This window comes from Rhinoderma darwinii, chromosome 4 (assembly GCF_050947455.1).
Source record: "Rhinoderma darwinii isolate aRhiDar2 chromosome 4, aRhiDar2.hap1, whole genome shotgun sequence".
NCBI classification, from domain to species: Eukaryota; Metazoa; Chordata; class Amphibia; order Anura; family Rhinodermatidae; genus Rhinoderma; species Rhinoderma darwinii.
The window spans coordinates 305,933,475-305,958,319 of record NC_134690.1 but is presented as its reverse complement, the minus strand read 5'-3'; the positions used below and the strand labels follow the sequence as shown (position 1 = coordinate 305,958,319).

General features: G+C 43.2%; 2 protein-coding genes across 3 annotated transcripts in view; one reads left to right on the top strand and one right to left on the bottom strand.

Moving 5' to 3' along the window:
- FSAF1 (40S small subunit processome assembly factor 1) overlaps positions 1-18,967 on the bottom strand; it is a 36,299-nt gene extending 17,332 nt beyond the window's left edge. Inside the window, exons 1-5 of the mRNA XM_075862702.1 lie at positions 18,708-18,967; positions 12,676-12,971; positions 10,987-11,037; positions 10,427-10,522; positions 8,356-8,442 (exon numbers count right to left, since the gene is read on the bottom strand). Coding sequence (XP_075718817.1) covers positions 8,356-8,442; positions 10,427-10,522; positions 10,987-11,037; positions 12,676-12,971; positions 18,708-18,762 — 585 coding nt within the window. The 5' untranslated portion in view covers positions 18,763-18,967. The remainder of the gene's footprint in view (positions 1-8,355; positions 8,443-10,426; positions 10,523-10,986; positions 11,038-12,675; positions 12,972-18,707) is intronic.
- Positions 18,912-24,845, top strand: part of LOC142759918 (dihydroxyacetone phosphate acyltransferase-like) — a 124,894-nt gene continuing 118,960 nt past the window's right edge. For both annotated transcript variants that reach the window (XR_012883213.1, XM_075862701.1), the window contains exon 1: positions 18,912-19,112. Coding sequence is in view for 1 of the 2 variants with exons in the window: in XM_075862701.1 (XP_075718816.1) it covers positions 19,083-19,112 (30 nt within the window). In the remaining variant the exon portion in view is untranslated. The remainder of the gene's footprint in view (positions 19,113-24,845) is intronic.

The following is a 24,845-nucleotide window of genomic DNA, read 5'->3' as shown; positions in this document are numbered from 1 at the left end:
GCAGTCGCCAGTCCTGATTGCCTGTCAGGGCTGGCGATCTGCTAGCAACCGCTAAGATGCAGCAATCGCTTTCGATCGCTGCATTGAAGGGGTTAATGGCAGGGATCGGAGCTAGCTCCGGTTCCTGACATTACAGGTGGATGTCAGCTGTAACAAAGCGGACTTCCACCGCTAAGGACGCCGCATCAGCTGCTGAGCCGGCGCCATCTTGCCGGCAGCTACGGAAGCCGTTCAGGCTCTGCCGACAGGCAGGGGCTGGAAGTTTTCCGTGCTAGGCAGACCGGGAGGCCAGTATTAGGCATCCGGTTGCCATTGCAGCCACCGGAACCCCGGCAATTTCATTGCTGGGGTTCCGATGAGCTGCAAACACCTTAAAAACAGTGATCGCGTTTGAGCGCTGCATTTAAGGGGTTAATGGCGGGGATCAAAGCTAATTTCGGTCCCCGCCATTACAACCGAATGTCAGCTGTAAGATACAGCTGACATCCGGGGATGATGGCACCGACTCAGCTTCAGAGCCAGTGCCAAGCATTTGGCGTATGGATACGGCAAAATGCGGGAAGCACTAGCTTTCCGTGGCGTACCCATACATCAAATGTCGGGAAGGAGTTAAAGTCGATTGTACTGACTGTAGATGGAGTGTCAAAGTCCGAGCTGTGTCTGCCACTATTAAAAAGTCGTCTATGTAGGGAATGAGAAGAATGTCCTTCGTTCATATATATGAGGTCATTTCTGCTGTAAGTTTGGTACAGACTCTCGGAGCCTGAGAGATGCCAAATGGGAGGTCCCTGTATTGGAGGTGCAAAACTACTGCAACCCTCAGATACTTCTGGTGAGTGATGCAGACAGGGACATGGTAATAAGTATCCTCCAGATCTATTGATGCCATCATACAATTCCTGAAGAGGAGATTTACAGTAGAGGGGATACTCTCCATCTGAAATCATTTGTAAATTAGGAAGGAGTTCAGATTTAGGTTTATTATAATCCTGAATCTGACTTCCGGTTTCTTAACTAGAAAAAGGGGGGGGGGGGGAATAGTAGCCCTTCCCTATCTCTGGTTTCGGTACTGGTACTAGAACCCCCTTGCTGATAAGTGGTAACAACCTCTGACTCTAGAGCCAGCTGTTTCTCTGAATCTTTCTGCCACTTTGTGGGGAAGAATCTGTCTGAAGAAGGGGTCATGAATTCTAGTTTGTATCCTGTCTTTACAATATCTAGAACCCACTGGTTGGATGAGATCCTTTCCCATTCTTGGAAGAATAGGGATAAGCGACCTCCTGCCCCACTCCTTCTGGCATCATTGTTGGTGATCCTTATTCTTGGGATCGTTCGGAGGCCTAAATAAGAAGTCCCTGTTCTATTTAGGGAATTTAGAGGATCTAAATTCCTGTTCCTTGGGATTGGGTTTTTTATTAAACTTCCTGGAACGAAAGGAGTCTGGTTTGTTCTGGGTAGGTTTCCTCCTGTCAGATGCTTTTTCCAGGAGAACAGCCAGTGGAGGATCAACCAAAAAGTTTCCTGAACAAGGGATAGGATTTTGAGCCTGCATCTCCTTTCCATGTCTTCAGCCACATAGCTCTTCTTGATCTTAAGTAATAGTCCGCCTTCCTATCCATAGGATCGGGGGAGGGAACCCAGATCTTCAAAAGGTAAGGCATTTTTCCTGGAAATCTTAGCTACTGGGGCATCCAATCTGGGAAACCTATCCCAGTCCTTACTCAATTCATCCTCAAAAGGGATATTTTATTTTCAAAACTTTGGAAATACCCAACTTTGTCAGGGTTCTTCCATTCCCTTCTAATGAGGCTGGCCACATTTTTGTGAATAGGAAGTTCTCCATTTCCTAGGACCCAGGCCCTCAAACATAATGTCCTGGATGGACGGGGTTCCTTGGGGGTCATCAATATTCATAGTGGCCCAGACTGCTTTAAGAAGTTGGTCCACATCCTCAGCTGGAAATAGGTTTTTTTCCCCCTCCATCTTCATCAGAGAAATATTCAGAGGAGCACAGCTCCCCTTCTTCCTCAAAGATCTCCTCTTCACTAGAAGAATTAGAAACCCCTAGGCCCTGCCTTGTCAGACGAGGTGCTAGAAAGGTCATGTTTATTTTTAAGGGATCTAAGGGAATTCTTAGCCAATGTTCACACCATATCTTTTATGCTTGTGGCAAGGCGGAATTCCTTTGCCAGGATTTTATCTAAACATAGCTGGCATAGCCATTTTTGATAAGTGGCTGCTAGCTTCATACAACACATAGCACATTCTCTGTTGCGAGTCTTGTCCAACTTTTTCCTGGGACCCTCTGACCTAGGAAACGTAATATACAAGGAAGGACAAAAATAATAAATGAAAAAAGTTTGTTTCTCCTACCATGCTTCCTACAAGATACCATAACGTTTAAAGTACCGGACTGGAGGATCTTGCTGGGTCTGATCGTTCAGGTTGTTCGGAGCGTCCTGCTGCTTCTCCTGGAGCTTTCATACTGGTTGCTTGGTTGGAGAAGGAGCCATCTTTTTTCAGGCCTAAAATAGGCCTGGGATTGTCTGGGAAGGTTTCCAGGCTATAACGCGCCATAGCCCCTCCTCCCCAACTGGCCTGAAGGAACACCGCTTCCTGGGACGTCCGCACGTCACTCCCACCGGAAGTGACATTTGCCGCGAACGGAAGTGGTCACTGCAGTCAGCCGGAAGCGGCGAACACTGGGCCACGAGTCCTGGCTCCCTCTCCTGTAAACTGGAGCCAGGCCTGACCCCAAGTGAAGCTTCCCCCCCCCCCCCCCAGAGGAGCCACACCCAGGGCGGGCGCTTACCACCTTCGTAGAGGGAAGTGGTGACCAGGAGAGAAGGGGGATACCAGCCCCAGACTTAAGGTTGCTCTCTTAGAGACTTACACCTTCAGAATACCTCCAGGAAGACCGGTGAGTACTTGATGGATGGTCTGCAATCCTGGAGAGAGTGTCCTGATCCACAGGGCAATCCCAACCGGAGGACAGGAAATCTGACTGGGTGTGTGGAGAGGTGTGTCCGCAGACTTCCTGCCCAGCGAATGGGATGTCTCTCCAGGGGTGCTGTCATAGGTGAAAGGGTAAATCATAATATTCAAAAGTTAACGTTTTTCCAATGTAATATTTAGTGGCCTATCAATAGGATATCAAGAATGGGCCGGTATAAGTGCCATTTGTAATTCGAGAGCAGACTGCGCACGTGTAGTCTTTTCCCCACTGAAATTATTAAGCGTTAGATCGAGCAATTTTCATTAACGGTCTCTGTAACTCACAATTATTTCAATAGGGAGAGACCACAGCCTGCTCACTCATTGAGGATAAAACCGCACTGTTCTTCCTATTGACTCAACTCCCACCAGTTAAAGAGGCTCTGTCACCAGATTTTGCAACCCCGATCTCCTATTGCAGCAGATCGGCGCTGCAATGTAGATAAGAGTAACGTTTTTTTTTAAAAAAACAAAGCATTTTTGGCCAAGTTATGACCATTTTTATATTTATGCAAATGAGGCTTTCTAAAGTACAACTGGGCGTGTATTGTGTATGTACATCTGGGGGTTTTTACTTTTCTTACTAGCTGGGCGTTGTGAATAGAAGTGTATGATGCTGACGAATCAGCATCATCCACTTCTCTTCATTACCACCCAGCTTCTGGCAGTGCACAGACACACGGCGTGTTCGAGAGATCGCGCTGTGACATCGCTTCCTGCCCCAGGTCCTGCATCGCGTCGGACGAGCGAGGACACATCGGCACCAGGCGACAGAGGATACAGTTGATTCTGCAGCAGCATCGGCGTTTGCAGGTAAGTTGATGTAGCCTCTGTCGCCTGGTGCCGGTGTCCTCGCTCGTCCGACACGATGCAGGACCTGGGGCAGGAAGTGACGTCACAGCGTGATCTCTGGAGAACACGCTGTGTGTCTGTGCACTACCAGAAGCTGGGTGTTGACGCAGAGAAGTGGATGATGCTGATTCGTCAGAATCATACACTTCTATTCACAACGCCCAGCTAGTAAAAGAAGTAAAAACCCCCAGATGTACACACACAATACACGCCCACTTGTACTTTAACTTTAAACACGCCCAGTTGTACTTTAGAAAGCCTCATTTGCATAAATATAAAAATTGTCATAACTTGGCCAAAAATGCTCGTTTTTTAAAAAAAAAAAAAACGTTACTCTTATCTACATTGCAGCGCCGATCTGCTGCAATAGGAGATAGGGGTTGCAAAATCTGGTGACAGAGCCTCTTTAATGTTTTATAACCTATCGCATTGATAAATCAAAGCAGGAAACCCTCTTTAAAGTTATTACACACAGTATATTAAGAAAAAACACAAACACAGCAAGCAACAGTATGATCGCTGTTATATGGGCGCATGTTATATCAGTGTATACTGTATAAGCCAATTTATTGCTTTTACTGTACTCCTTAACCCCTTCCCGCCGCAGCCACTGTTGGAAGAAAATGACAGTGCCTCATTTTTAAAATCTGACATGTGTTACTATATGTGGTAATAACTTCGGAATGCTTTTACCTATCCAAGCGATTGAGATTATTTTCTCAAAACATATTGTACTTTATGTTAATGAAAAAATTTGGCGATAAATTCAATATTTTTTTGTGAAAAACACCAAAATTTTGAGAAAATGTGCAAAAATTAACATTTTTCTAAATTCAAATGTATCTGCTCGGAAGACCTAGTTATACCACACAAAATAGTTACTAGTTAACATTTCCCATATGTCTGCATCATTTTTTGAACATCCTTTTATTTTTCTAGGACGTTACAAAGGCTTATAAGTTTAGCAGCAATTTCTCACATTTTCAAGAAAATTTCAAAAGGCTATTTTTTTAGGGAACAGTTCAGATCTGAAGTGGCTTTGAGGGCCTTCTATATTAGGAACCCCCCACAAATCACCCCATTTTAAAAACTGCACCCCTTAAAGTATTCAAAACAGCATTTAGAAAGTTTCTTAACCCTTTATGCGTTTCACAGGAAGTAAAGCAAAGTGGAAGGGAAATTTGCAAATTTCATTTTTTTTTCAAGAAATTCCATTTTACTGTAATACTGAAGTCTTTTGTTTTTTTTTACTAGAAAAACATAACTGAATATTTATTGCCCTGATTCTGCAGTTTTTAGAAATATCTCACATGTGGCCCTAGTGTGCTAATGGACTGGAACAAGAGCCCCAGCAGCACCTAGTGGATTTTAGGGCCTTCCGTTTCTTAAATTAAATTTCAGGCATCATGTCAGGTTAGAAGAGGTCTTGCAGTGCAAAAACAAAGGAAACCCCACAAAAGTGACTCCATTTGGGAAACTACACCCCTAGAGGAATTCATCTAAGGGTGTAGTGAGCATTTTGACCACACAGGTATTTCATTAGAATTGGGCAGTGAAAATGAAAAGCTACATCTTATTGGAAAATAATGTAATTTTATCGAAGAATTTGAAATTTTTTCAACAAATAAATGAGGAAAAGCACCCCAACATTTGTAAAGCAACTTCTCTCGAGTACAGAAATACCCAACATGTGGTCAAACTGTTGTTTGGGCAAGCGGCAGGACTCAGAAGGGAAGGCACACCATTTAGCTTTTGGAGTACAGATTTCTCTGCACCATGTCGCATTTGTAAAGCCCCTTAGGTACCAGTACAGTGGAAATTACCCATAAGTGACTCCATTTGGCAAACTACACCCATTGAAGAATTCATCTAGGGCTGTAGAGAGACCCCACAGGTTTCTCATAGATTTTATTAGAATTGGGCAGTGAAAATTAAAATTTACATTATTTTCCAATAACACGTAGCATTGGTTCAAAATGTTTCATTTTTTTAAATAAAGGAGAAAAAGCACTCTAACATTTGTAAAGCAACTTCTTCAGAGTAGGGAAATACCCCATATGTGGTAAAACTGCTGTTTGGATACACGGCAGGATACAAGGGAAGGAGCACCATTTGGCAGTTGGAGCGCAGATTTTGCAGGATTGACTCCTGGGCACCATGAAATGATTTATTTTTTTGCGAAAATATGTAGTTCCAGCCCAAAGTTTAGCATTTTCACAAGCACTATAGGAAAAAAGCACCTCAACGTTCGCAAAGCATTCTCTCCAGAGTAAGGCAATACCCCACACGTGGTCATAAACTGCTATTTGGTCACACAGCAAGGCTCTAAAAAGGGAAGGAGCACCATTTAGTATTAGGAGTGGGGATTTTACAAGATTCGTTTTTTGACACCATGATGCATTGAGGTATAGTACCAGTACAGTGGAACACCCAAAAATTACCCCATTTTGGAAACTAGATCCGTAAAGGAATTTATCTAGAGGTGTAGTGAGCATTTTGACCGCACAAGTGTTTTGCAAAAATGAGTACATAATAGATGTTGCAGATTGAAAATTGCCGTTTTCCACAGATATGCCATTTCAATGCCCAATGTGTTGTGCCCGGCTTGTACCACCGTAGACACACACCACATAAATTGTTAAGCGGGTTCTCCAGAATACAGTAATACCCCATATGTGGTCATAAATTGCCATTTGGGCACACTGCCAGGCTCAGTTGGACCACCATTTGGCTTTTGAAGCGCAGATTTTGCAGTGTTTTACTGGTATTTCAGCTCATAATGTCGGGGCATATGTAAGCTGGGCGGAGTACATCAGGGTATATGTAAGAAGGGCGGAGTACATCAGGGCATATGTAAGCTGTGCGGAGTACATCAGGGTATATGTAAGCTGTGCGGGTACATCAGGGTATATGTAAGCTGGGCGGAGTACATCAGGGTATATGTAAGCTGGGCGGAGTACATCAGGATATATGTAAGCTGTGAGGAGCACATCCGGGTATATGTAATATGTGAGGAGTACAACAGGGCATATGTAAGCTGGGCGGAGTACATCAGGGTATATGTAAGATGGGCGGAGTACATCAGGGCATAATAGGATGATGTAATAATGGGGTGAATGAATAATCCATGGATTGGTGTGGTACGGTTTGAACCGATCCTTTATGCACAGGCCGGGTTTATTGGCTTCTTCACTAGCACTATAAGACGCACAAGGCCCTAAAGTTACCTCATCTCCGCTGTAGGGTCCAGCAAATGACGAGGTGGGGTATTTAGTGAAATTCTACTGGACCTAAAAAAAATAATGTCTGGGCCGTCATTTAGCATCATTGCATTTTGAGAGTCATAAGGTGTTATTTTTCCGTTGACGGAGCTGTGTGAGATCTTGTTTTTTGTGGAATGAGCTGTCATTTTTAATGGTTCCATGCGATTTTTTTTATCACTATTCATACAAATTTTTAGGCAGATGAGAAACCAAAAAACAGCAATTCTAGCACGGTTTTGTTTTTTTTATTTTTTTTTACAGTGTTCACCGTGCAGTATAAACAACATGTTAACTTTATTCTGTGGGTCGATACGATTACAGCGACACCAAATTTATATAGTTTTTTTACGTTTCACTACATTCCCACAATAAAAATACTCCTCTAAAAAATCATGTTTTAGCGTCGCTATTTTCTGACAGCCATATTTTTTATTTTTTTAGTTGATATCGCTGCGGGAGGGCTTGTTTTAGGCGTGACGAACTGTAGTTTCTATTGGTACCATTCTGCATTACTTGCAGCTTATTACATGTTTTTTTTGAGACAAGATGACCAAAAAATAAAATGCGGTCATTGTTTTTTTATAAAAAATTTTTACGATGTTCACCGTGCGGTAAAAATAATGTGATATTTTTATAGATCAGGTCGTTCTGAACGCGGCAATACCCATTATGTGTATATTTTCATGTTTTCATTTTTTTTCAAATTATAAAACGAGTTGATCAGGGAAACAGGGTGATTATGGTTTTTATTCATTTATTTTTCTTTAACATTTTTTTTTTTTTACACTTACCTGGGGACTTTAAGATCTGGTCTTCTGATCCCCGGTACAATACACTGCACTACTTATGTAGTGCAGTATATTGTAACTGTCATTCTTCATCTGACAATTAGCGTATTAGGTCCTGCCTCGGGCAGGACCTAATAGGATCCCGTACCTGGGCAACCAGAAAGCCTACCAACCATCGCCACCCAAGATCCATCTGTCAACGACTTCAATGTGGCGGACGCCGTTGACAGCCGCATTGAAGGGGTTAAACTGCGGCGATCGGCGGTAACTGCCATCGCCGCCGTTGCAGCGGGTTGTCAGCTGTGTATTACAGCTGACAGCCCGCTTCATATACAGGGCGTGACGGTACGCCCTTGTGCGGGAATGCACTGTGAATCAGGACGTACAGTCACGCCCAATAGCGGGAAGGGGTTAAAATAAGCGTATGACAAAAACAAAACAAAACAAAATTCACAAACCTGAAGGTTTTTTTCTTTCCTTGCTTCCTCCATTTCCTTTTTTTTTTCTTGAAAGAGCTTATAATTTACATATTCTCTTTTAGGTGGCTAGAAAGAAAAATGTATTGTTAATCTTACAGATCGGTCCATCGTGATAAATATTAGCAGCTACAGGTCAGTTATTTGGGACCAACAGCAATGCTCTATTATACAAAGAGACATTAAAAAAAATAATGTTAAAAGAAATTATTGCTTGACATACACCTTTATATTATGAAAGTGACTACTGGTTACAGTTGGCAACGGAAGTGCTAATGTGGTGTCCTTCTAGTAAAACCTCACATGGTATCAAGCAATTCTGGAGTAAATCTATGCCTACTTTGATACGTGCGTATTTTCGTCAGTATTTGTAAGTCACAAATAGGAGTGGAACCTACAGAGAAAAAGTATTATGAAAAGATATGCATCTCTTCACGATTTTGGTCCCCTTCCTAGTTTTTGCTTTCAAATACTGCCGTGCGAAAGTGTCTTATGGGTAATAAATGCACCCCCTCAGTGATTCTGATTGGTCAGAAAGACTACTTAATCCGCAGGGCACAGCATGGGGCCTTGTTTTTTTTTTTTTTTTCTGACGATTCAAACTTTTCCTTTGTGTGCACCGGTACCTACGATCAGTTTTATAAAAGAATCCTCAGCGGGCCATTTGCCCCAGATCTGACCAGTGACCCAATATTTTTTCACAGTCAGAACATACATTGGTAAAGTGGCATACAATGCAACATCTTTGCAACAGTGGGAGCCATTTAACTGTCTTGCAAATATCGTTTATGTGCATTTTGCACCAATGTAAGATTTAAAGAGGCTCTGTCACCACATTATAAGTGCCCTGTCTCCTACATAAGGAGATGGGCGCTGTAATGTAGGCGACAGTAATGCTTTTTATTTAAAAAAACAATTTTTTCACAACGTTAGGAGCGATTTTGGTTTATGCGAATGAGCTTTCTTAATGACCAAGTGGGCGTTGTACAGAGGAGTGTATGACGCTGACCAATGGACATCATGCACTCCTCTCCATTCATTTACACTGCACTAGCGATATAGCTATATCACTATGTGCAGCCTCATACACAAGCCCTAACATTACTACAGTGTCCTGATAATGAATACACATGACCATCCAGCCTGGACGTCATGTGTACTCAGAATCCTGACACTTCTGACTCTTTTTTTGTGAGATTCCGGCAAGTGAAACCAAATCTCGCGAGATTACGGAGCTAAAGGAGATTTGGTTTCACTAGCCGGAATCTCACAAAAAAAAAAGATTCAGAAGTGTCAGGATTCTGAGTACACATGACGTCCAGGCTGGATTTCATGTGTATTCATTATCAGGACACTGTAGTAATGTTAGGGTTTGTGTATGAGGCTGCACATAGTGATATATCTATATCGCTAGTGCAGTGTAAATGAATGGAGAGGAGTGCATGATGCCGATTGGTCAGCGTCATGCACTCCTCTGTACAACGCCCACTTGGTCGAAAGTAAAAGTACGCCCACTTGGGCATTAAGAAAGCTCATTAGCATAAACCAAAATCGCTCCTAACGTTGTGAAAAAAGATCGTTTTTTTAAATAAAAAGCATTACTATCACCTACATTACAGCGCCCATCTCCTTATGTAGGAGACAGGGCACTTATAATGTGGTGACAGAGCCTCTTTAAAGACTAATGGCTGAGAAGAACGTAAAGCATGTCCTTGTGACTGATCTTTTTAGTAGAATACACAATGAGAATTTTTAGGATTCCTGGTTGTATACATGTGTGTGTGGGTACCTTTACAGAAACGCCAATTGAACGTGGTCTGTCCTGGTGACACATTTTCTTTTCTGCTTCTAATTATTTATATAATGTTGCAGGATTTGCTTTTAGATTAAGGCTTAAAAGGATATTACTGGAAAGGATTTTTTTTCATTTTAAAATGACATGGTGAGCCAGCAAACAAGTGTGTGAAACGTCACCTTATCCATTACTATAAAGAAATAAGCTGCACATTCTACATGATGACTCAAGCTCAGTACAACAGGAATGAGCAGTTACCTTTGCGCCTAACATTATAGCACGCTCCTGTTCAAATTTTCTTTGTTTCTCTTTCTTGTAACCGGTTATCCCAAACTTGTGCACTTCTAGCCGAGCCTGTGAAAATGCAAAATTTTAATGTCTATACATATATATGCATGTAATTTTGAAAATATGTAATATTTAAATAATGCTAAAATTCAATCCTTGGGCATTTGTTTATGGGTTTATATGCATTAGGGTATCAATGTATTTAATAAACATCTATTAAAGAGCATGCAACGCCCCCCCCCCCCCCCCCCCCCCCACCAACTATTACATCCATCTGGTCAGGGGTTGTCCAGTAAAACAAAAAAGTGGTTTTCCATAAAAGAACTGGGACCATTTCCTAAAACTGCGTTTCTACAACAGAAAAAACACACAAAACTGCCATCTAAATCTACAGTTTTACAGCCTTTCTTCGGTGCGGCTGTGATTCGGCTTACCACAGCCCAAAGTCTGAACTTGGCCTTATAGAAGGATTTCTCATTTTCTAGTGAAGGCAAGTACAGTGTAAAGGAATAATAGAAAACAGCACATACCTTTTCAAAATTAAATGCTAGACGCTTGTCTTCTTCTGTCTCATCGTTTTTCTGTAGTAAAAAAGCAACTATTTATACAGAAGTGTAAATCACAAATAGGAAATTTTTTCCCAGAAAAACTAAATTTCACAAAACCAGTTCTCTGTAATCTGTAAGAATTATAAACTCCTGTGTGGAACATTACAGCGCTGCTCAGTCCTATTGTAATAAGCAGATAATCGTTCTAGTATTTCTTATGCGGAGTACCTAGTGGGTCATGTCAGCGCTGCTCCATTGTCATGGCCAGCTCAAGCTTCAGCTCTGGCCTAATAGGGGATTGTGCGGGTTCTACAGATTCTCAGGTCCAAATGAATGAAACTTTGGGGCAAGTAGAGCTCCATAAGTCTGGCCATAAACTGAATTTGCAGTTTTTGCCAGGACTACCTTTAAAAAAAAAAAGTAACATTACCTTATATTCCTAATCTGGGTAAAAAACAAACATTGTGATGATGGTAGGTTCTCAAACACCACTATCACCTCTATAGACCGGACAGTGGAGATGCTGGTACAAACAAGAGTAAAGTGCTCCAGGGTTGTCACTCGTTTCCCGCTACATTACGGCTAGACAACAGCTGATCATAGTCACAAAGAGACATCAAAAATGGGTGCCAATTTACACATTATGTCCACTTAAAGGAACAGTGTCATCACAAAAAAAAATTTCATATGTTCAAGATGTTAGTGCTTTATTAAAAACGTTTATATTTGTGTGTTTGTGTTTTACTTTTTCTTATTTTTACACTTTTTCTTCCCTATGGGGGCTGCCATTTTTTGTTCCATTTCTGTGTGTCGATTAACGACACATACAGACATGGAATACAGCAGCCACAGTCCCATAGGGACTGCGAACGGCTCCCGTCCCATTCACTTGTGTGTACGGCGTCTGTGTGGGAACTGCGCATGCGCCGCTCCCACAGTGTCCAATTTGAAATTGGCGCCGTCCGGCGCCATTTTCCTGTGGACCGGAAGTCGCGGCCGGACAGTAATATTACTACTTCCGGTCGCGGCTTCCGGACTTGTGCACTTGGACCAGCGGCAGCAGACGGAGCGGACGGGCCGGAGGGAGCCGCGGCGGCAGGAGCAGGTAAGAGATTTCAATGTATGTTCGTGTTTGTGTGTGTTTACTACTGTATGTAAACCTACTACACTGTGTGTTAGCTCAAAAAATGGCGACACACAGTGTAGGAGGTTACACCGTTCAAACCCCTCGTTTATCCCGGCACTAGCCAGGATAAAGGAGGGGGGGATGCTGAGAGCTCACTAGAGCGAGGGCTTTTTACCCAATTTTGCAGCAGAAAAGCTATGTGGTTGCTTTACCACATTCTTTTGGGAATGGCTCCATCTAGTGACCAGAAATGGTAAATACTATAAATTTGAATCCAATTGAATCCAATTTATAATATTTCCTGACTCGTGAAAAAAATAAAAAAAATTTGAACAATGTTTAATCACCCACACACTAAATGTTTAATTTAAAAAAAACAAACATGTTTTTCTGGCAACACATTGCCTTTAAGAATAATGTGGTTTATGGAAACTTTTCATTACAGCAGTAGTAAAATGTTTCACGTTCTTCAAAGACTCAAGAATTTGTAGACAATGTATTAAAAAATGTTTAGAATAGAAATATTACAATATTTCGACAATTACCTCTGTATCAATATTTATTATCTCTTTGTCTTTGCGACTGACAAATGTCACAACCTCAAGAGAAGAAGCCATTGATGCAGAAGTACTAGACAAAGTGCTGTTCTTGGCCTGACTACACAGTTCCTCCTTAATAGAATCAAAGAACATGGACACGTTTTTTTTCCCCCGTTTAGAATACACCACCGGTCGCTGATCTTCTACACTGCCATTCGCTTTTTCAACTTCTTTTTCTTCTGAAAGTCCATTCATTTGTCCATGTTCTGGTAGGTTTTCTTCAGGAGTCACAAAGTCATCACCTTTAACATAGGATTTCAAAGAAATAGTATAAGTTAAAGTTTGCGAATATTGCCAAACCCAAAAAAATAGGTAACCCGCACAACATGGGATAACTACATACTGAAATAATGGGGTAGCAGAGGAATTCCAGACTCAGTATTCCACCTACTGCATATAGCACATGGTATTAGCTGGTCTATTCACTTCTCATACGTCCCGGGACTATAAATTTATAGATGCCAAAAGTCCTAGATATGGGTAAAGTGACTTAGCAACTAGATATAAATTGATAAATTTAAGGTATTTTATTTACTTTGGACCATTGTTATGTCTCTGACACTATGCTGATAGCAGATGGTCTCTGCCAAAGTAAGCAACTGCTAAATGCTTATTTGTCCTGCAGCAAAGTTAAACATTGCAGTGTCTACTGAAATCAAATAAGCAGCGATGAACGGAAATATTTCAACCGGGGGCAAATAGGGCGCGAGGCGGTGGTAGAATGAAATCTCTCATTTGACAGGTCATGCTTATCTGTTGACAAGCTACATGGTATCCTCGAAATAAACAGGCTGGAGCAGCTGGCTATTGTTCTTCACCATAGAGTTGCGCCTGGACAAGCAAAACCGTTAAAGGCGAGCACATTTACATGTGATATATTTAAAGAGGCTCTGTCACTAGATTTTCAAACCCCTATCTCCTATTGCAGCTGATCGGCGCTGCAATGTAGATAAGAGTAACGTTTTTCTTTTTCAAAAACGAGCATTTTTGGCCAAGTTATGAGCATTTTTATATTTATGCAAATGTGCCTTTCTTATGTCCAACTGGGCGTGTATTGTGTTCGTTACATCTGGGCGTGTTTACTTGTTTTACTAGCTGGGCGTTGTGAATGGAAGTGTATGATGCTGACGAATCAGCATCATCCACTTCTCTTCGTTACCACCCAGCTTCTGGCAGTTCACAGACACACAGCGTGGTGATAATGGTAATGGGGAGTTGATCACAAGGGATCAAGAGAAGGCAGAGTTACTAAATGGGTTCTTTAGCTCTGTATATACAACTGAAGAAAGAGCAGCTGATGTAGCCGGTGCCAGTGCTGTTAATATATCAGTTGATATACTGATGAATGTAGAGATGGTCCAAGCTATATTAAATAAAATAAATGTGCACAAGGCCCCGGGACCAGATGGGTTACACCCTAGAATTCTTAAAGAGCTTAGTTCAGTTATTTCTGTCCCCCTTTTCATAATATTCAGAGAATCTCTAGTGACTGGTATAGTGCCAAGGGACTGGCGCAGGGCAAATGTGGTGCCTATTTTCAAAAAGGGCTCTAGGTCTTCCCCAGGTAATTATAGACCAGTAAGCTTAACACCCATCGTGGGGAAAATGTTTGAGGGGCTATTGAGGGACTATATACAGGATTATGTGACAATAAATAGCATTATAAGTGACAGCCAGCACGGTTTTACTAAGGACAGAAGTTGTCAAACTAACCTAATCTGTTTTTATGAAGAGGTGAGCAGAAGTCTAGACAGAGGGGCCGCTGTGGATTTAGTGTTTTTGGACTTTGCAAAGGCATTTGACACTGTCCCCCATAGACGCCTAATGGGTAAATTTAAGGACTATAGGTTTAGAAAATATAGTTTGTAATTGGATTGAGAATTGGCTCAAGGACCGTATCCAGAGAGTTGTGGTCAATGATTCCTACTCTGAATGGTCCCCGGTAATAAGTGGTGTACCCCAGGGTTCAGTGCTGGGACCACTATTATTCAACTTATTTATTAATGATATAGAGGATGGGATTAATAGCACTATTTCTATTTTTGCAGATGACACCAAGCTATGTAATATAGTTCAGACTATGGAAGATGTTCATGAATTACAGGCAGATTTAAACAAACTAAGTGTTTGGGCATCCACTTTGGCAGATGAAGTTTAATGTAGATAAATGTAAAGTTATGCATCTGGGTACCAACAACCTGCATGCATCATATGTCCTAGGGGGAGCTACACTGGCGGATTCACTTGTTGAGAAGGATCTGGGTGTACTTGTAAATCATAAACTCAATAACTGCATGCAGTGTCAATCAGCTGCTTCAAAGGCCAGCAGGATATTGTCGTGTATTAAAAGAGGCATGGACTCGCGGTACAGGGATGTAATATTGCCACTTTACAAAGCATTAGTGAGGCCTCATCTAGAATATGCAGTCCAGTTCTGGGCTCCAGTTCATAGAAAGGATGCCCTGGAGTTGGAAAAAATACAAAGAAGAGCAACGAAGCTAATAAGGGGCATGGAGAATTTAAGTTATGAGGAAAGATTGAAAGAATTAAACCTATTTAGCCTTGAAAAAAGACGACTAAGGGGGGACATGATTAACTTATATAAATATATTAATGGCACATACAAAAAATATGGTGAAATCCTGTTCCTTGTAAAACCCCCTCAAAAAACAAGGGGGCACTCCCTCCGTCTGGAGAAAAAAAGGTTCAAGCTGCAGAGGCGACAAGGCTTCTTTACAGTGAGAACTGTGAATCTATGGAATAGTCTACCGCAGGAGCTGGTCACAGCAGGGACAGTAGATGGCTTTAAAAAAGGGTTAGATAATTTCCTAGAACAAAAAAATATTCGCTCCTATGTGTAGAAATTTTTCCTTCCCTTTTCCCTTCCCTTGGTTGAACTTGATGGACATGTGTCTTTTTTCAGCCGTACTAACTATGTAACTATGTAACTATGTAATATATGTAGCTGGAATAAGTCATTAGAGTGGTCTGGGCAGGATGGAGGGGAAAAAAGGGAAAGTGAAACACTAATCAGAGAAAACATCACCTGTGAGTTACGGGATATAAATGTGCTGTAATCACTTATATCGTCTACAGAGCTCCTGTGTATAACTGGCATCTACCACTATATGGTCACTACATGGTGGCAATATTGGATTTTGTATAACTGTTTTTATTCAGTAACTGTATGGGGGTATTATTCAGTAACTGTATGGGGGTATTATTCAGTCACTGTGGTTATGGTGTGGCTGTATTATTCAGTAACAGTATGGGGGGTTATATTTAGTGACTATGTGGTTATGGTATGGTGGTATTATTCAGTAACAGTATGGGGGTATTATTCAGTAACAGTATGGGGGTATTTTTCAGTCACTATGTGGTTGTGGTGTGGAGGTATTATTCAGCAACAGTATGGGGGTATTATTCAGTCACTATGTGGTTATAGTGTGGCGGTATTATTCAGTAACATTATGGGGGTATTATTCAGTCACTGTGGTTATGGTGTGGCGGTATTATTCAGTAACAGTATGGGGGTATTATTCAGTCACTATCTGGTTATGGTGTGGCGGTATTATTTAATATAAGGTATTACCTTATATTGAGTTATTATTGGTAAAATTTGTCTTATAATAGTGAGCTGTGCTCAGTAACAGTACGTAGGTAATATTAAATCTGGTATGGTGGTATGATTTAACCCGTTAGTGACCGGCCCATAGTCTTTTTACGTTGGCCACTAACGGGCCTTATTCCGATGCCATAGACTTTTTACGTCGCGGCATCGGAATAAGTAAACAGAGCAGGGAGCTGTCAAATCTCCCTGCTCTCAGGGCTGGGGGCGTCCCTGCTCTGCCAGGTGAGATCGATATTAGTATCGATCTCACCCGTTTAACCCCTCAGATGCAGTGCTCAATAGCAAGCACCGCATCTGAGTGGTTTTGGAGAGAGGGAGGGAGCTCCCTCTCATCCCACCGACACCCGGCGATAAGATCCCCGAGTGTCTGTGTCTCCCTTGGCAGCCGGGGGCCTAATAAAGGCCCCCAGGTCTCCCTGTAATGAATGCCTGCTAGATCATGCCGCAGGCATGACCTAGCAGATGCCTGTCCGTTTTAAACGGACAGGCAGTAATACACTGCAATACAAAAGTATTGCAGTGTATTATAATAGCGATCGGAGGATCGCATAGTGAAGTCCCCTAATGGGACTAGTAAAAAAGTTTAATAACGTTAAGAAAAAAAAAATGAAAAACCCACTTTTTCCCCTTACAAACTGCTTTACTATTAAAAAACCAAAATAAAGTTAAAAAGTTACACATATTTGGTATCGCCGCATCTGTAACGACCCCGACTATAAAGCTATTACATTATTTAACCCGCGCGGTGAACGCCGTAAAAAATTAAATAAAAAACAACGCAAAAATTGCTGTTTTCTGTGAATCCTGACTTTAAAAAAATGTGATTAAAAAGTCGCATCTACTCCAAAATGGTACCAATAAAAACTACCAGTCTTCCCGGAAAAAAAAAGCCCTCATACAACCGCATCGGCGAAAAAATAAAAACGTTATGGCTCTTCAAATATGGAGACACAAAAGCAAATAATTTTGAAAAACATGCGTTTTTACTGTGTAAAAGTAGTAAAACATACAAAAACTATACAAATTTGGTATCGTTGCAATCGTAACCCGTTGAATAAAGTTATTGTGTTATTTATATCACACGTTAAAAGGCGTAGATTTAGGACGCAAAAAAGAGTGGCGAAATTTCAGATTTTTTTCTATCCCCCCCAAAAAAAAGTTAAAAGTTAATCAATAAATAATATGTACCTCAAAATGGTGCTATTAAAAAATACAACTTGTCCCGCAAATCAGTGATGCAGTTCTCTGCACACCGCCTTCTGAAGTGACTGCATTATTGATATAGTAATTCAGCATTTGGGGCCCCACTTTTAACTTTGCCCAGGGCAACACTTTGTCTAAAACCGGTCCTGGCCCGGCGACTCTGCAGTTGCCTTCCGGCCCGGCGACTCAGTGCAGCGCCCGGGCAGAGCAGAGAAGGAGCGCCTAGTGGCGAGTGAAAACGAACCACCGCTCGCTCCCCGGGCCTCCAAGGCACTATTTATACTTTAAGGGGACACTTGGACATTATACTGTGTGGGGGGCACTAAAGGGGACATTATACTGTGGAGGAGGGCTATAAGGAGCACTATACTATGTAAGGACATTAAAGGTGGCAGTATACTGTGTGGAGGCACTAAAAAGGGCAGTATACTGTGTTGGGGGCACTAAAGAGGTGATTATACTGTGGGTGGCAGGAAAGGTGGTTTTATATTGTATCGGGCAGCTATGGGGGCATTATACTGTGTATGGGGGGGAACTAAAGGGGCATTATACTGTGTAAAGTTATTAAAGGGGGCATTATACGGTGTGGTGTGCAGTAATGAGGGCATTATACCATGTGGGGGCAGTAAAGATGGCATTCTGTGTGTGTGGGGCACTATCCTGTGTGTGTGGGGCACTATACTGTGGTGGCCAACTATGGGGGGGCATTATACTGTATGGGGGGGCACTAAAGGGGCCTTATACTGCATGGGGGTACTAAAGGGGCATTATACTGTGTCGGGGGCAATATACTATGTGAGGGCACTAAAAAGGTATATAGGTGGGGGCACTTTTTTATGATGGGGTGGGGCGCCAAAAGAAAATTTTTTCACACAGGGCACCATCTATCCTAAGGTCGGCCCTTAAAGTCTGGACAGGTACAAGGGCACCGTGGCCACCTGGTCCTCATAATGGCTGGCACTGTTTTATAACACCACAGAGGCCAGCTAATACTAATATGGGCACAATGGCAAGCACTGCCATGGGGGCCCTAGACATTTAAAAAGGGGGTTTCTGAAATAAGTTGCTATATGATGCTGTCCCTCATTGCCATCTCCGGAAGGTGTGTTGTTACCAAAGTGCAACAGCTTAACGTGATACTCACCAAAATCATACAGGCTGCTGAGTACAGAATCCAGCTGATCTCGCACTTGCGTCATTGTGAAGGGAGAAATGTTCCTCTCTGTTCTGATGAGTTCTGGCAGGTCAATTCTCCTTAGTACAACATTAACCACGTGGGTGCTACAGCAGCTGAGCGGAAATGCTCAATGGAACAAGTCTGGCCTCATGCGGCTGCCGTAGAGTTCCGGCGCAGAGCACGGGCTGAATGTTTGTCCTACAAGGCTTCCGTAGCTGTCAAAATGGACCTGCCCCTGCCAGTTATTTTGATCTCCGCCCCTTCCTGTGCTTCTATGTAACAAGTTATTACCGTGTGGGGGGGATCCGGTGATGACAGTGAGATAGAAGACTTATTGAAGTTATGGCACGAGCTATGGGCACACCGTACTTAGTAAGTTCAATGATGACCGCTCTTACGTTTAGTGGAATAGGGTTGTTACAGTGAATGAAGCAGATCTAGCAAGGAACTTTCGTGATAGTATTGTCAGCTTGGTTTATGCAGCACTGTGTATAATGATGACCCCAATACATGAACAATGATCCTCTTCTGCAGGGACAGTCCAGACTAAACTCATCTTATGAATAGATGTAATAAATGTATAGTTTCAGATGATCACCGCTCTATACATTATTATGGCATTTATTAGGTCTTTATAGATTTGTGCTGTAATGTGTAAGTAAACAACCATAGAAGAATATGAATCTGCATGGAAAAGTGCCTGTTTCTCTTCATCTACAGTAGATAGTGTATTTCATAAGTGAGATTTTCACAGTGTTATTTGATTTACAGTAGTGAAGCACAACATGCAATTACTTATTATATTATTTATTGTGTACCTCCAATGTTGCTGGCGTACTCCTCTCCACGTACAATGCCACAAACCTCCTGCATATGTGCTTTGCAGAAGAGGCTTCAGGCTAATTACTGTTGCCTTGGTAACAGTACTGCTCGATCTGGCAGCAGACGAGAGTATTTGTAAATGTCCATAACGCAGATCCGTGATACGAACATAATATGGATAATTTTGCATCAGTATTACAGATCCGTATTCCTGATGGTCTGTCTTCTAGGGAGATAATTGAATGACATAAGACAAAAACTGATAAAATACGTATAAGATACTGATGAAATATGGACCAAATACGGATTCATCCTATTTTTATCACAATGCACAGATGTTGATGGGCCTTTTCCATTAGCAACACAGATCAACTTAATGCACGATGCGTTTTATTTTAGACGCCTATATCAATAGTCTAATTGATTAGCATTAGCTGCATATTACAGTCCGCAAAAAACAGATGGGATGTGGATGTAAAATACGCTCGTCTGAAAAGGGCCTTAAATTTCTGTCAAGAGAACATCAGCAACACTGGATGTCTCTCCCCCCTCCCCCCGCTATATTCATATTTTCTATGCAACCAGTAGTATCCGGCAGACATCGGCATTCAATGATACATAAGCACTATGAGAAGACGGTGCACAGTCTGATTTTTTTATGATCATTGGATTAGGCCATGTAGACCCAAACAAAAGACAAACAATCTGGATAAACAATACTCATATGGCCAGGAATGAAAATAAATCTGACGGCTAAAAATAATAATAATTACTGCTTTAAGGCAGTGGCGTAACTACCGCTGTAGCAGCCGACATGGTCCCCCGATGCCCGGTAGCGCTGTTATGGCTGCTACAGCAGTGGGAGCAGGGTGGCACTATATACAAGGGGGGAGCAGGATGGCACTATATACAAGAGGGGGAGCACGGTGGCACTATATACAAGGGGGAGCAGGGTGGCACTATATACAAGGGGGTGAAGAGTGGTTCTATCTACAAGGGAGGGCTGTGTGACACTATCTACAAGGGAGGGCTGTGTGGCACCATCTACAAGGGAGGGCTGTGTGGCACCATCTACAAGGGAGGGCTGTGTGGCACCATCTACAAGGGAGGGCTGTGTGGCACCATCTACAAGGGAGGGCTGTGTGGCACCATCTACAAGGGAGGGCTGTGTGGCACCATCTACAAGGCAGGGCTGTGTGGCACCATCTACAAGGGAGGGCTGTGTGGCACTATTTACAAGGGAGGGCTGTGTGGCACTATCTACAAGGAAGGACTGTGTGTGCCACTATTTACAAGGGGGGAGTTCCGTGTGGCGCAGTCTTCAGGGAGCTGTGTCTGGTGCAATCTACAGGGGGCTGTGTCTGGCGCTATCTACAAGGTACCGCTGTGTGGCACTATCTACAAGGTACGGCTGTGTGGCACTATCTACAAGGGAGGGCTGTGTGGCACTGTCTACCAGGGAGTGGAGTGCATGACACTATCTACAAGGAAGGGGGCTGTGTGGCACTATATAGAAGATGGGGCTGTGTGGCACTATATGCAAGGTAGGGCTGTGTGGCACTATATACAAGGGGGGCTGTGTGGCACTATATACAAGAGGGGGCTGTGTGGCACTATACACAAGGGGGAGCTGTGTAGCACTATCTAGGGGGCTGTGTGGCACTATTTAGTAGGGGGGCTGTGTGTGGCAAAACCTACATGGGTCTGTGTGTGGCACTATCTACTAAGGGGGGCTGTGTGGCACTATATACAAGGGAGGGGGGCTGTGTGGCACTTTATACAAGAGAGAAGGGGCTGTGGCACTTTATACAAGGGAGGGGTGCTGTGTATCACTATATACAAGGGAGCGGGGCTGTGTGGCATATACAGGGGGAGCTGTGTGGCACTATATACAGGGGGTGCTTTATGGAGATGTCTACAGGGAGGGGGGGCTGTATGCCACTATCTACAAGGGGGAGGTGGGGGACGCTGTCCACAAGTGGGTTGTGACACTGTCTACAGGGGGCTGTATAGCACTGTCTACAGGAGGTCTGTATGGCACATTCTACAGGGGGGCAGTATCTATAAGGGGGGCTGCGTGTGGCACCTAGGGGGGGGGGGCAGTGAAAAGTTTGCTATGGGGCCCAATCTTTCCTAGTTACGCACCTGGATTAGCCTAGGGCTACATGGCGATTTTGGCCGCAACACAGGTCTCACGTGTGAAGATCGCTGCGATGAGTACATCGCAGTAATGTAAGTGATTGTATCCGCGTTGCGACCCAGAAGTTGCTGAGACTGCCAGTCTTGACAGTTAAAAGAAATCCAAAAAGTTTGGATTTCTTGCGACGCTTGCGGCAACTTGCGGGTCGCAATGCAACCACATTCACTTATATTAAAACCTATATAAACAACATGACCATAATATAGCTACAAATATCATATATCAAAGTTTTTAATTGTATATACACAATAAGAGACATACATTAGTTTGGATAAAACCAAAAAACATTCACAAATTAGGAGTAAAACAAGTGGTTGGTGACCTGAATATGCAGACTGTGTCAAGGCCTCAAACAAGTGAATTTATATTTTTATATATATATTGATAATAAAAGTAAATAAACCTTTAAGTAAGGTTTCATGCACACGACAGTGCCCGTAATTACGACCTGTAATTACGGGCACGGACGGTTTATACGAGCCGTGCTCCGATTATAAAGTATAGGAGCACGGTCCATAAAATAAAAAAATAGGAAACGGGACATACGGGAAGGTGTCTGTCGGCTGTAGAAATGAATGGTCCCGTAATTACGGGCGATTTTACGGTCGTGTGCATGGGGCCTTAGGAATAGCCCCATGTGGAATAAATACCATCCCCAGAATAATACATACAAAGTATAGCATAAAAGTAGCCAAGCCCGAAAGGACCAGTTCCAGATAACACCACGGACCTGATCAGTGGCATAACTACCACTGCAGCAGCCGTAGCGGCTGCTACGGGGCCTGCATCATGAGGGGGCCCATGTCGCCTGGCCAGGCACATTACATTATGGATGCCAGGTGCTAGCCAATGCCACATTTGAACACTATGTCGGAGAGGGGATGGGAATTCTCTGAGACTGAGCAGGGACCAGGACGTCACACAATGTCCTGTTCAGTGTCAGGACTTTCGTAGGGGGAGGAGCTGATGGAGAAGGAGGTAGCACTGCTCAGGCCGGATGAGGATGGAGGGCGGAGCTAAGGGGAACGACGCAGGACAGTCACAGGACGGGCGGAGGACAGTCTCACACGACGGGTGGAGAACAGTTACAGTACGGGCGGAGGACAGGTAGAGCAAGTTAAAAAGTTCAAGGGAGGCGGGGGATGTTTTGCTGAAGCCAATATATTCCCTCCCTGATTCAAACTTCACACACATTACATTAAAGGGGTCCTCTGGGCATTTTATATTGATGGCCCATCCTTAGGATAGGCCATCAATAGCAGTGGGGGTCCATGATTGATGGGACCAAAGTGTTCGTTGCCATGGACTTTTCCCAGTTAACAATCACAAACAACACCTTACACATACGGAGTGACTGTGCCTGGGATTGCATTCAAGTGAACGGGACTGAGCTGCAATCCCAGGCACAGCTGCTGCTGTGCATGGTAAATACTGAAGAGGCCAAGGCGACGAACGTTTCAGCCCCTTCAAAACAGCTGATTGGCGGATGTGCTTGGGAGTTGGACCCCCACCAATCTAATATTGATGACCTATCCTAAGGATAAGTCATCAATAAAAAAATGTCCAGAGGACCCTTTTAAACCTCTAACGACATACCACGTACATGTATGTAGCAGCCATCAATGAGACGTGTGGAACGGGCTGAGCACGCTCCATACTCAGCAGGTGTCGGCTGTATTATGCAGCCCAGTGGCGTAGCTATAGTGGTCGCAATCGCGACCGGGCCCCGAAGCCAGGGGGCCCGTGGCCCAATGCGCCATGTCTATTAAAAATTACTATAGTAACTGGGGCCTATATAATAAACTACACTGGCCCCTTTTACTATAGTAACAATATACTTACCCTCCTCATTCCCGAGCGCAACTTTGCCCTGACGTCTTCTTTCATCTTGACGTCACAACGCTGTGCACCGCATCTTAATGTCTCGGCACTGGATGGCGTCAGGACCTCCGCTGCGCCCAGAGCCAAAGAGGAGGGTAAGTAAAACATTACTGTCTGCTGGGGCCCAGTATCTTAGCCTACAATGTAGTAGGCTTAGATACATGGTCCAACAGACAGTATCACACATGGGCCCTGTATCTAAGCCTACCATATAGTAAGTTTAGATACAGGGCCCCAGCAGACAGTAATCTTATACTGTATAAGATTACTGTCTGCTGGGGCCCTGTATCTAAGCCTAACTTGGTAGGCTTAGATACAGTGCCCATCAGACATTATCAGACACAAGTGATCCTATTTGCTGGGCCCTGTATCTAAGCTTACCACATAGCAAGCTTAAATACAGGGCCCCAACAGACCGTAATCTTATACTGTATAAGATTACTGTCTGCTGGGGCCCTGTATCTAAACCTAACATGTGGTAGGCTTAGATGCAGGGTCCAACAGACAGTATCACACATGGGCCCTGTATCTAAGCCTACCACATGTGTTTGTGTTTTTTTTTTTTACAGGTTCGAATATTGGACTTCTTCGGATTCGAGGACTACTTTGACGGCTTTTTTTATTCTAAATAAAATGGTTATCGAGGGCTGTGTGGGGATTTTTTATTTAAATAAAATATTTTTTCTATGTCTGTATTTTTTTAAAACTTTATTACTACCGCCTTTGTAATGGCCACTGACTTATTGACAGTGCCCATTACTAAGGCGGGACTTAGTGTTAGCCAGTGCAGAGGCTAACACTAACCCCCATTATTACCCCGGTACACACTGCCACCAGGGGTGCCGTGAAGAGCTGGGTAAGATCCAGTACCCGACCATCTGTAATGATGGTCGGGTACTGGGGCAGCCGCAGGCTGGTATTATTAGGCTGGGAAGGTCCAAAACAGTGGGCCTTTTAACCCTGGTAATGTTAGGCTGCTGCTGCTATGTTGTATCTGGCTGGTTATGAAAAATGGAGGGAACCCCACGGCATTGTTTTTTTTAAATTAAAAAATAAATAAATGTGGGGTCCCCCCTATTTTTCATAACCAGCCAGATACAACATAGGAGCAGGCTACCATTACCAGTGTGTTTGAAGGGCCACGGTTTTTGGGCTTTCCCAGCCTAATAATACCAGCCTGCGGCTGCCCCAGTACCCGACCA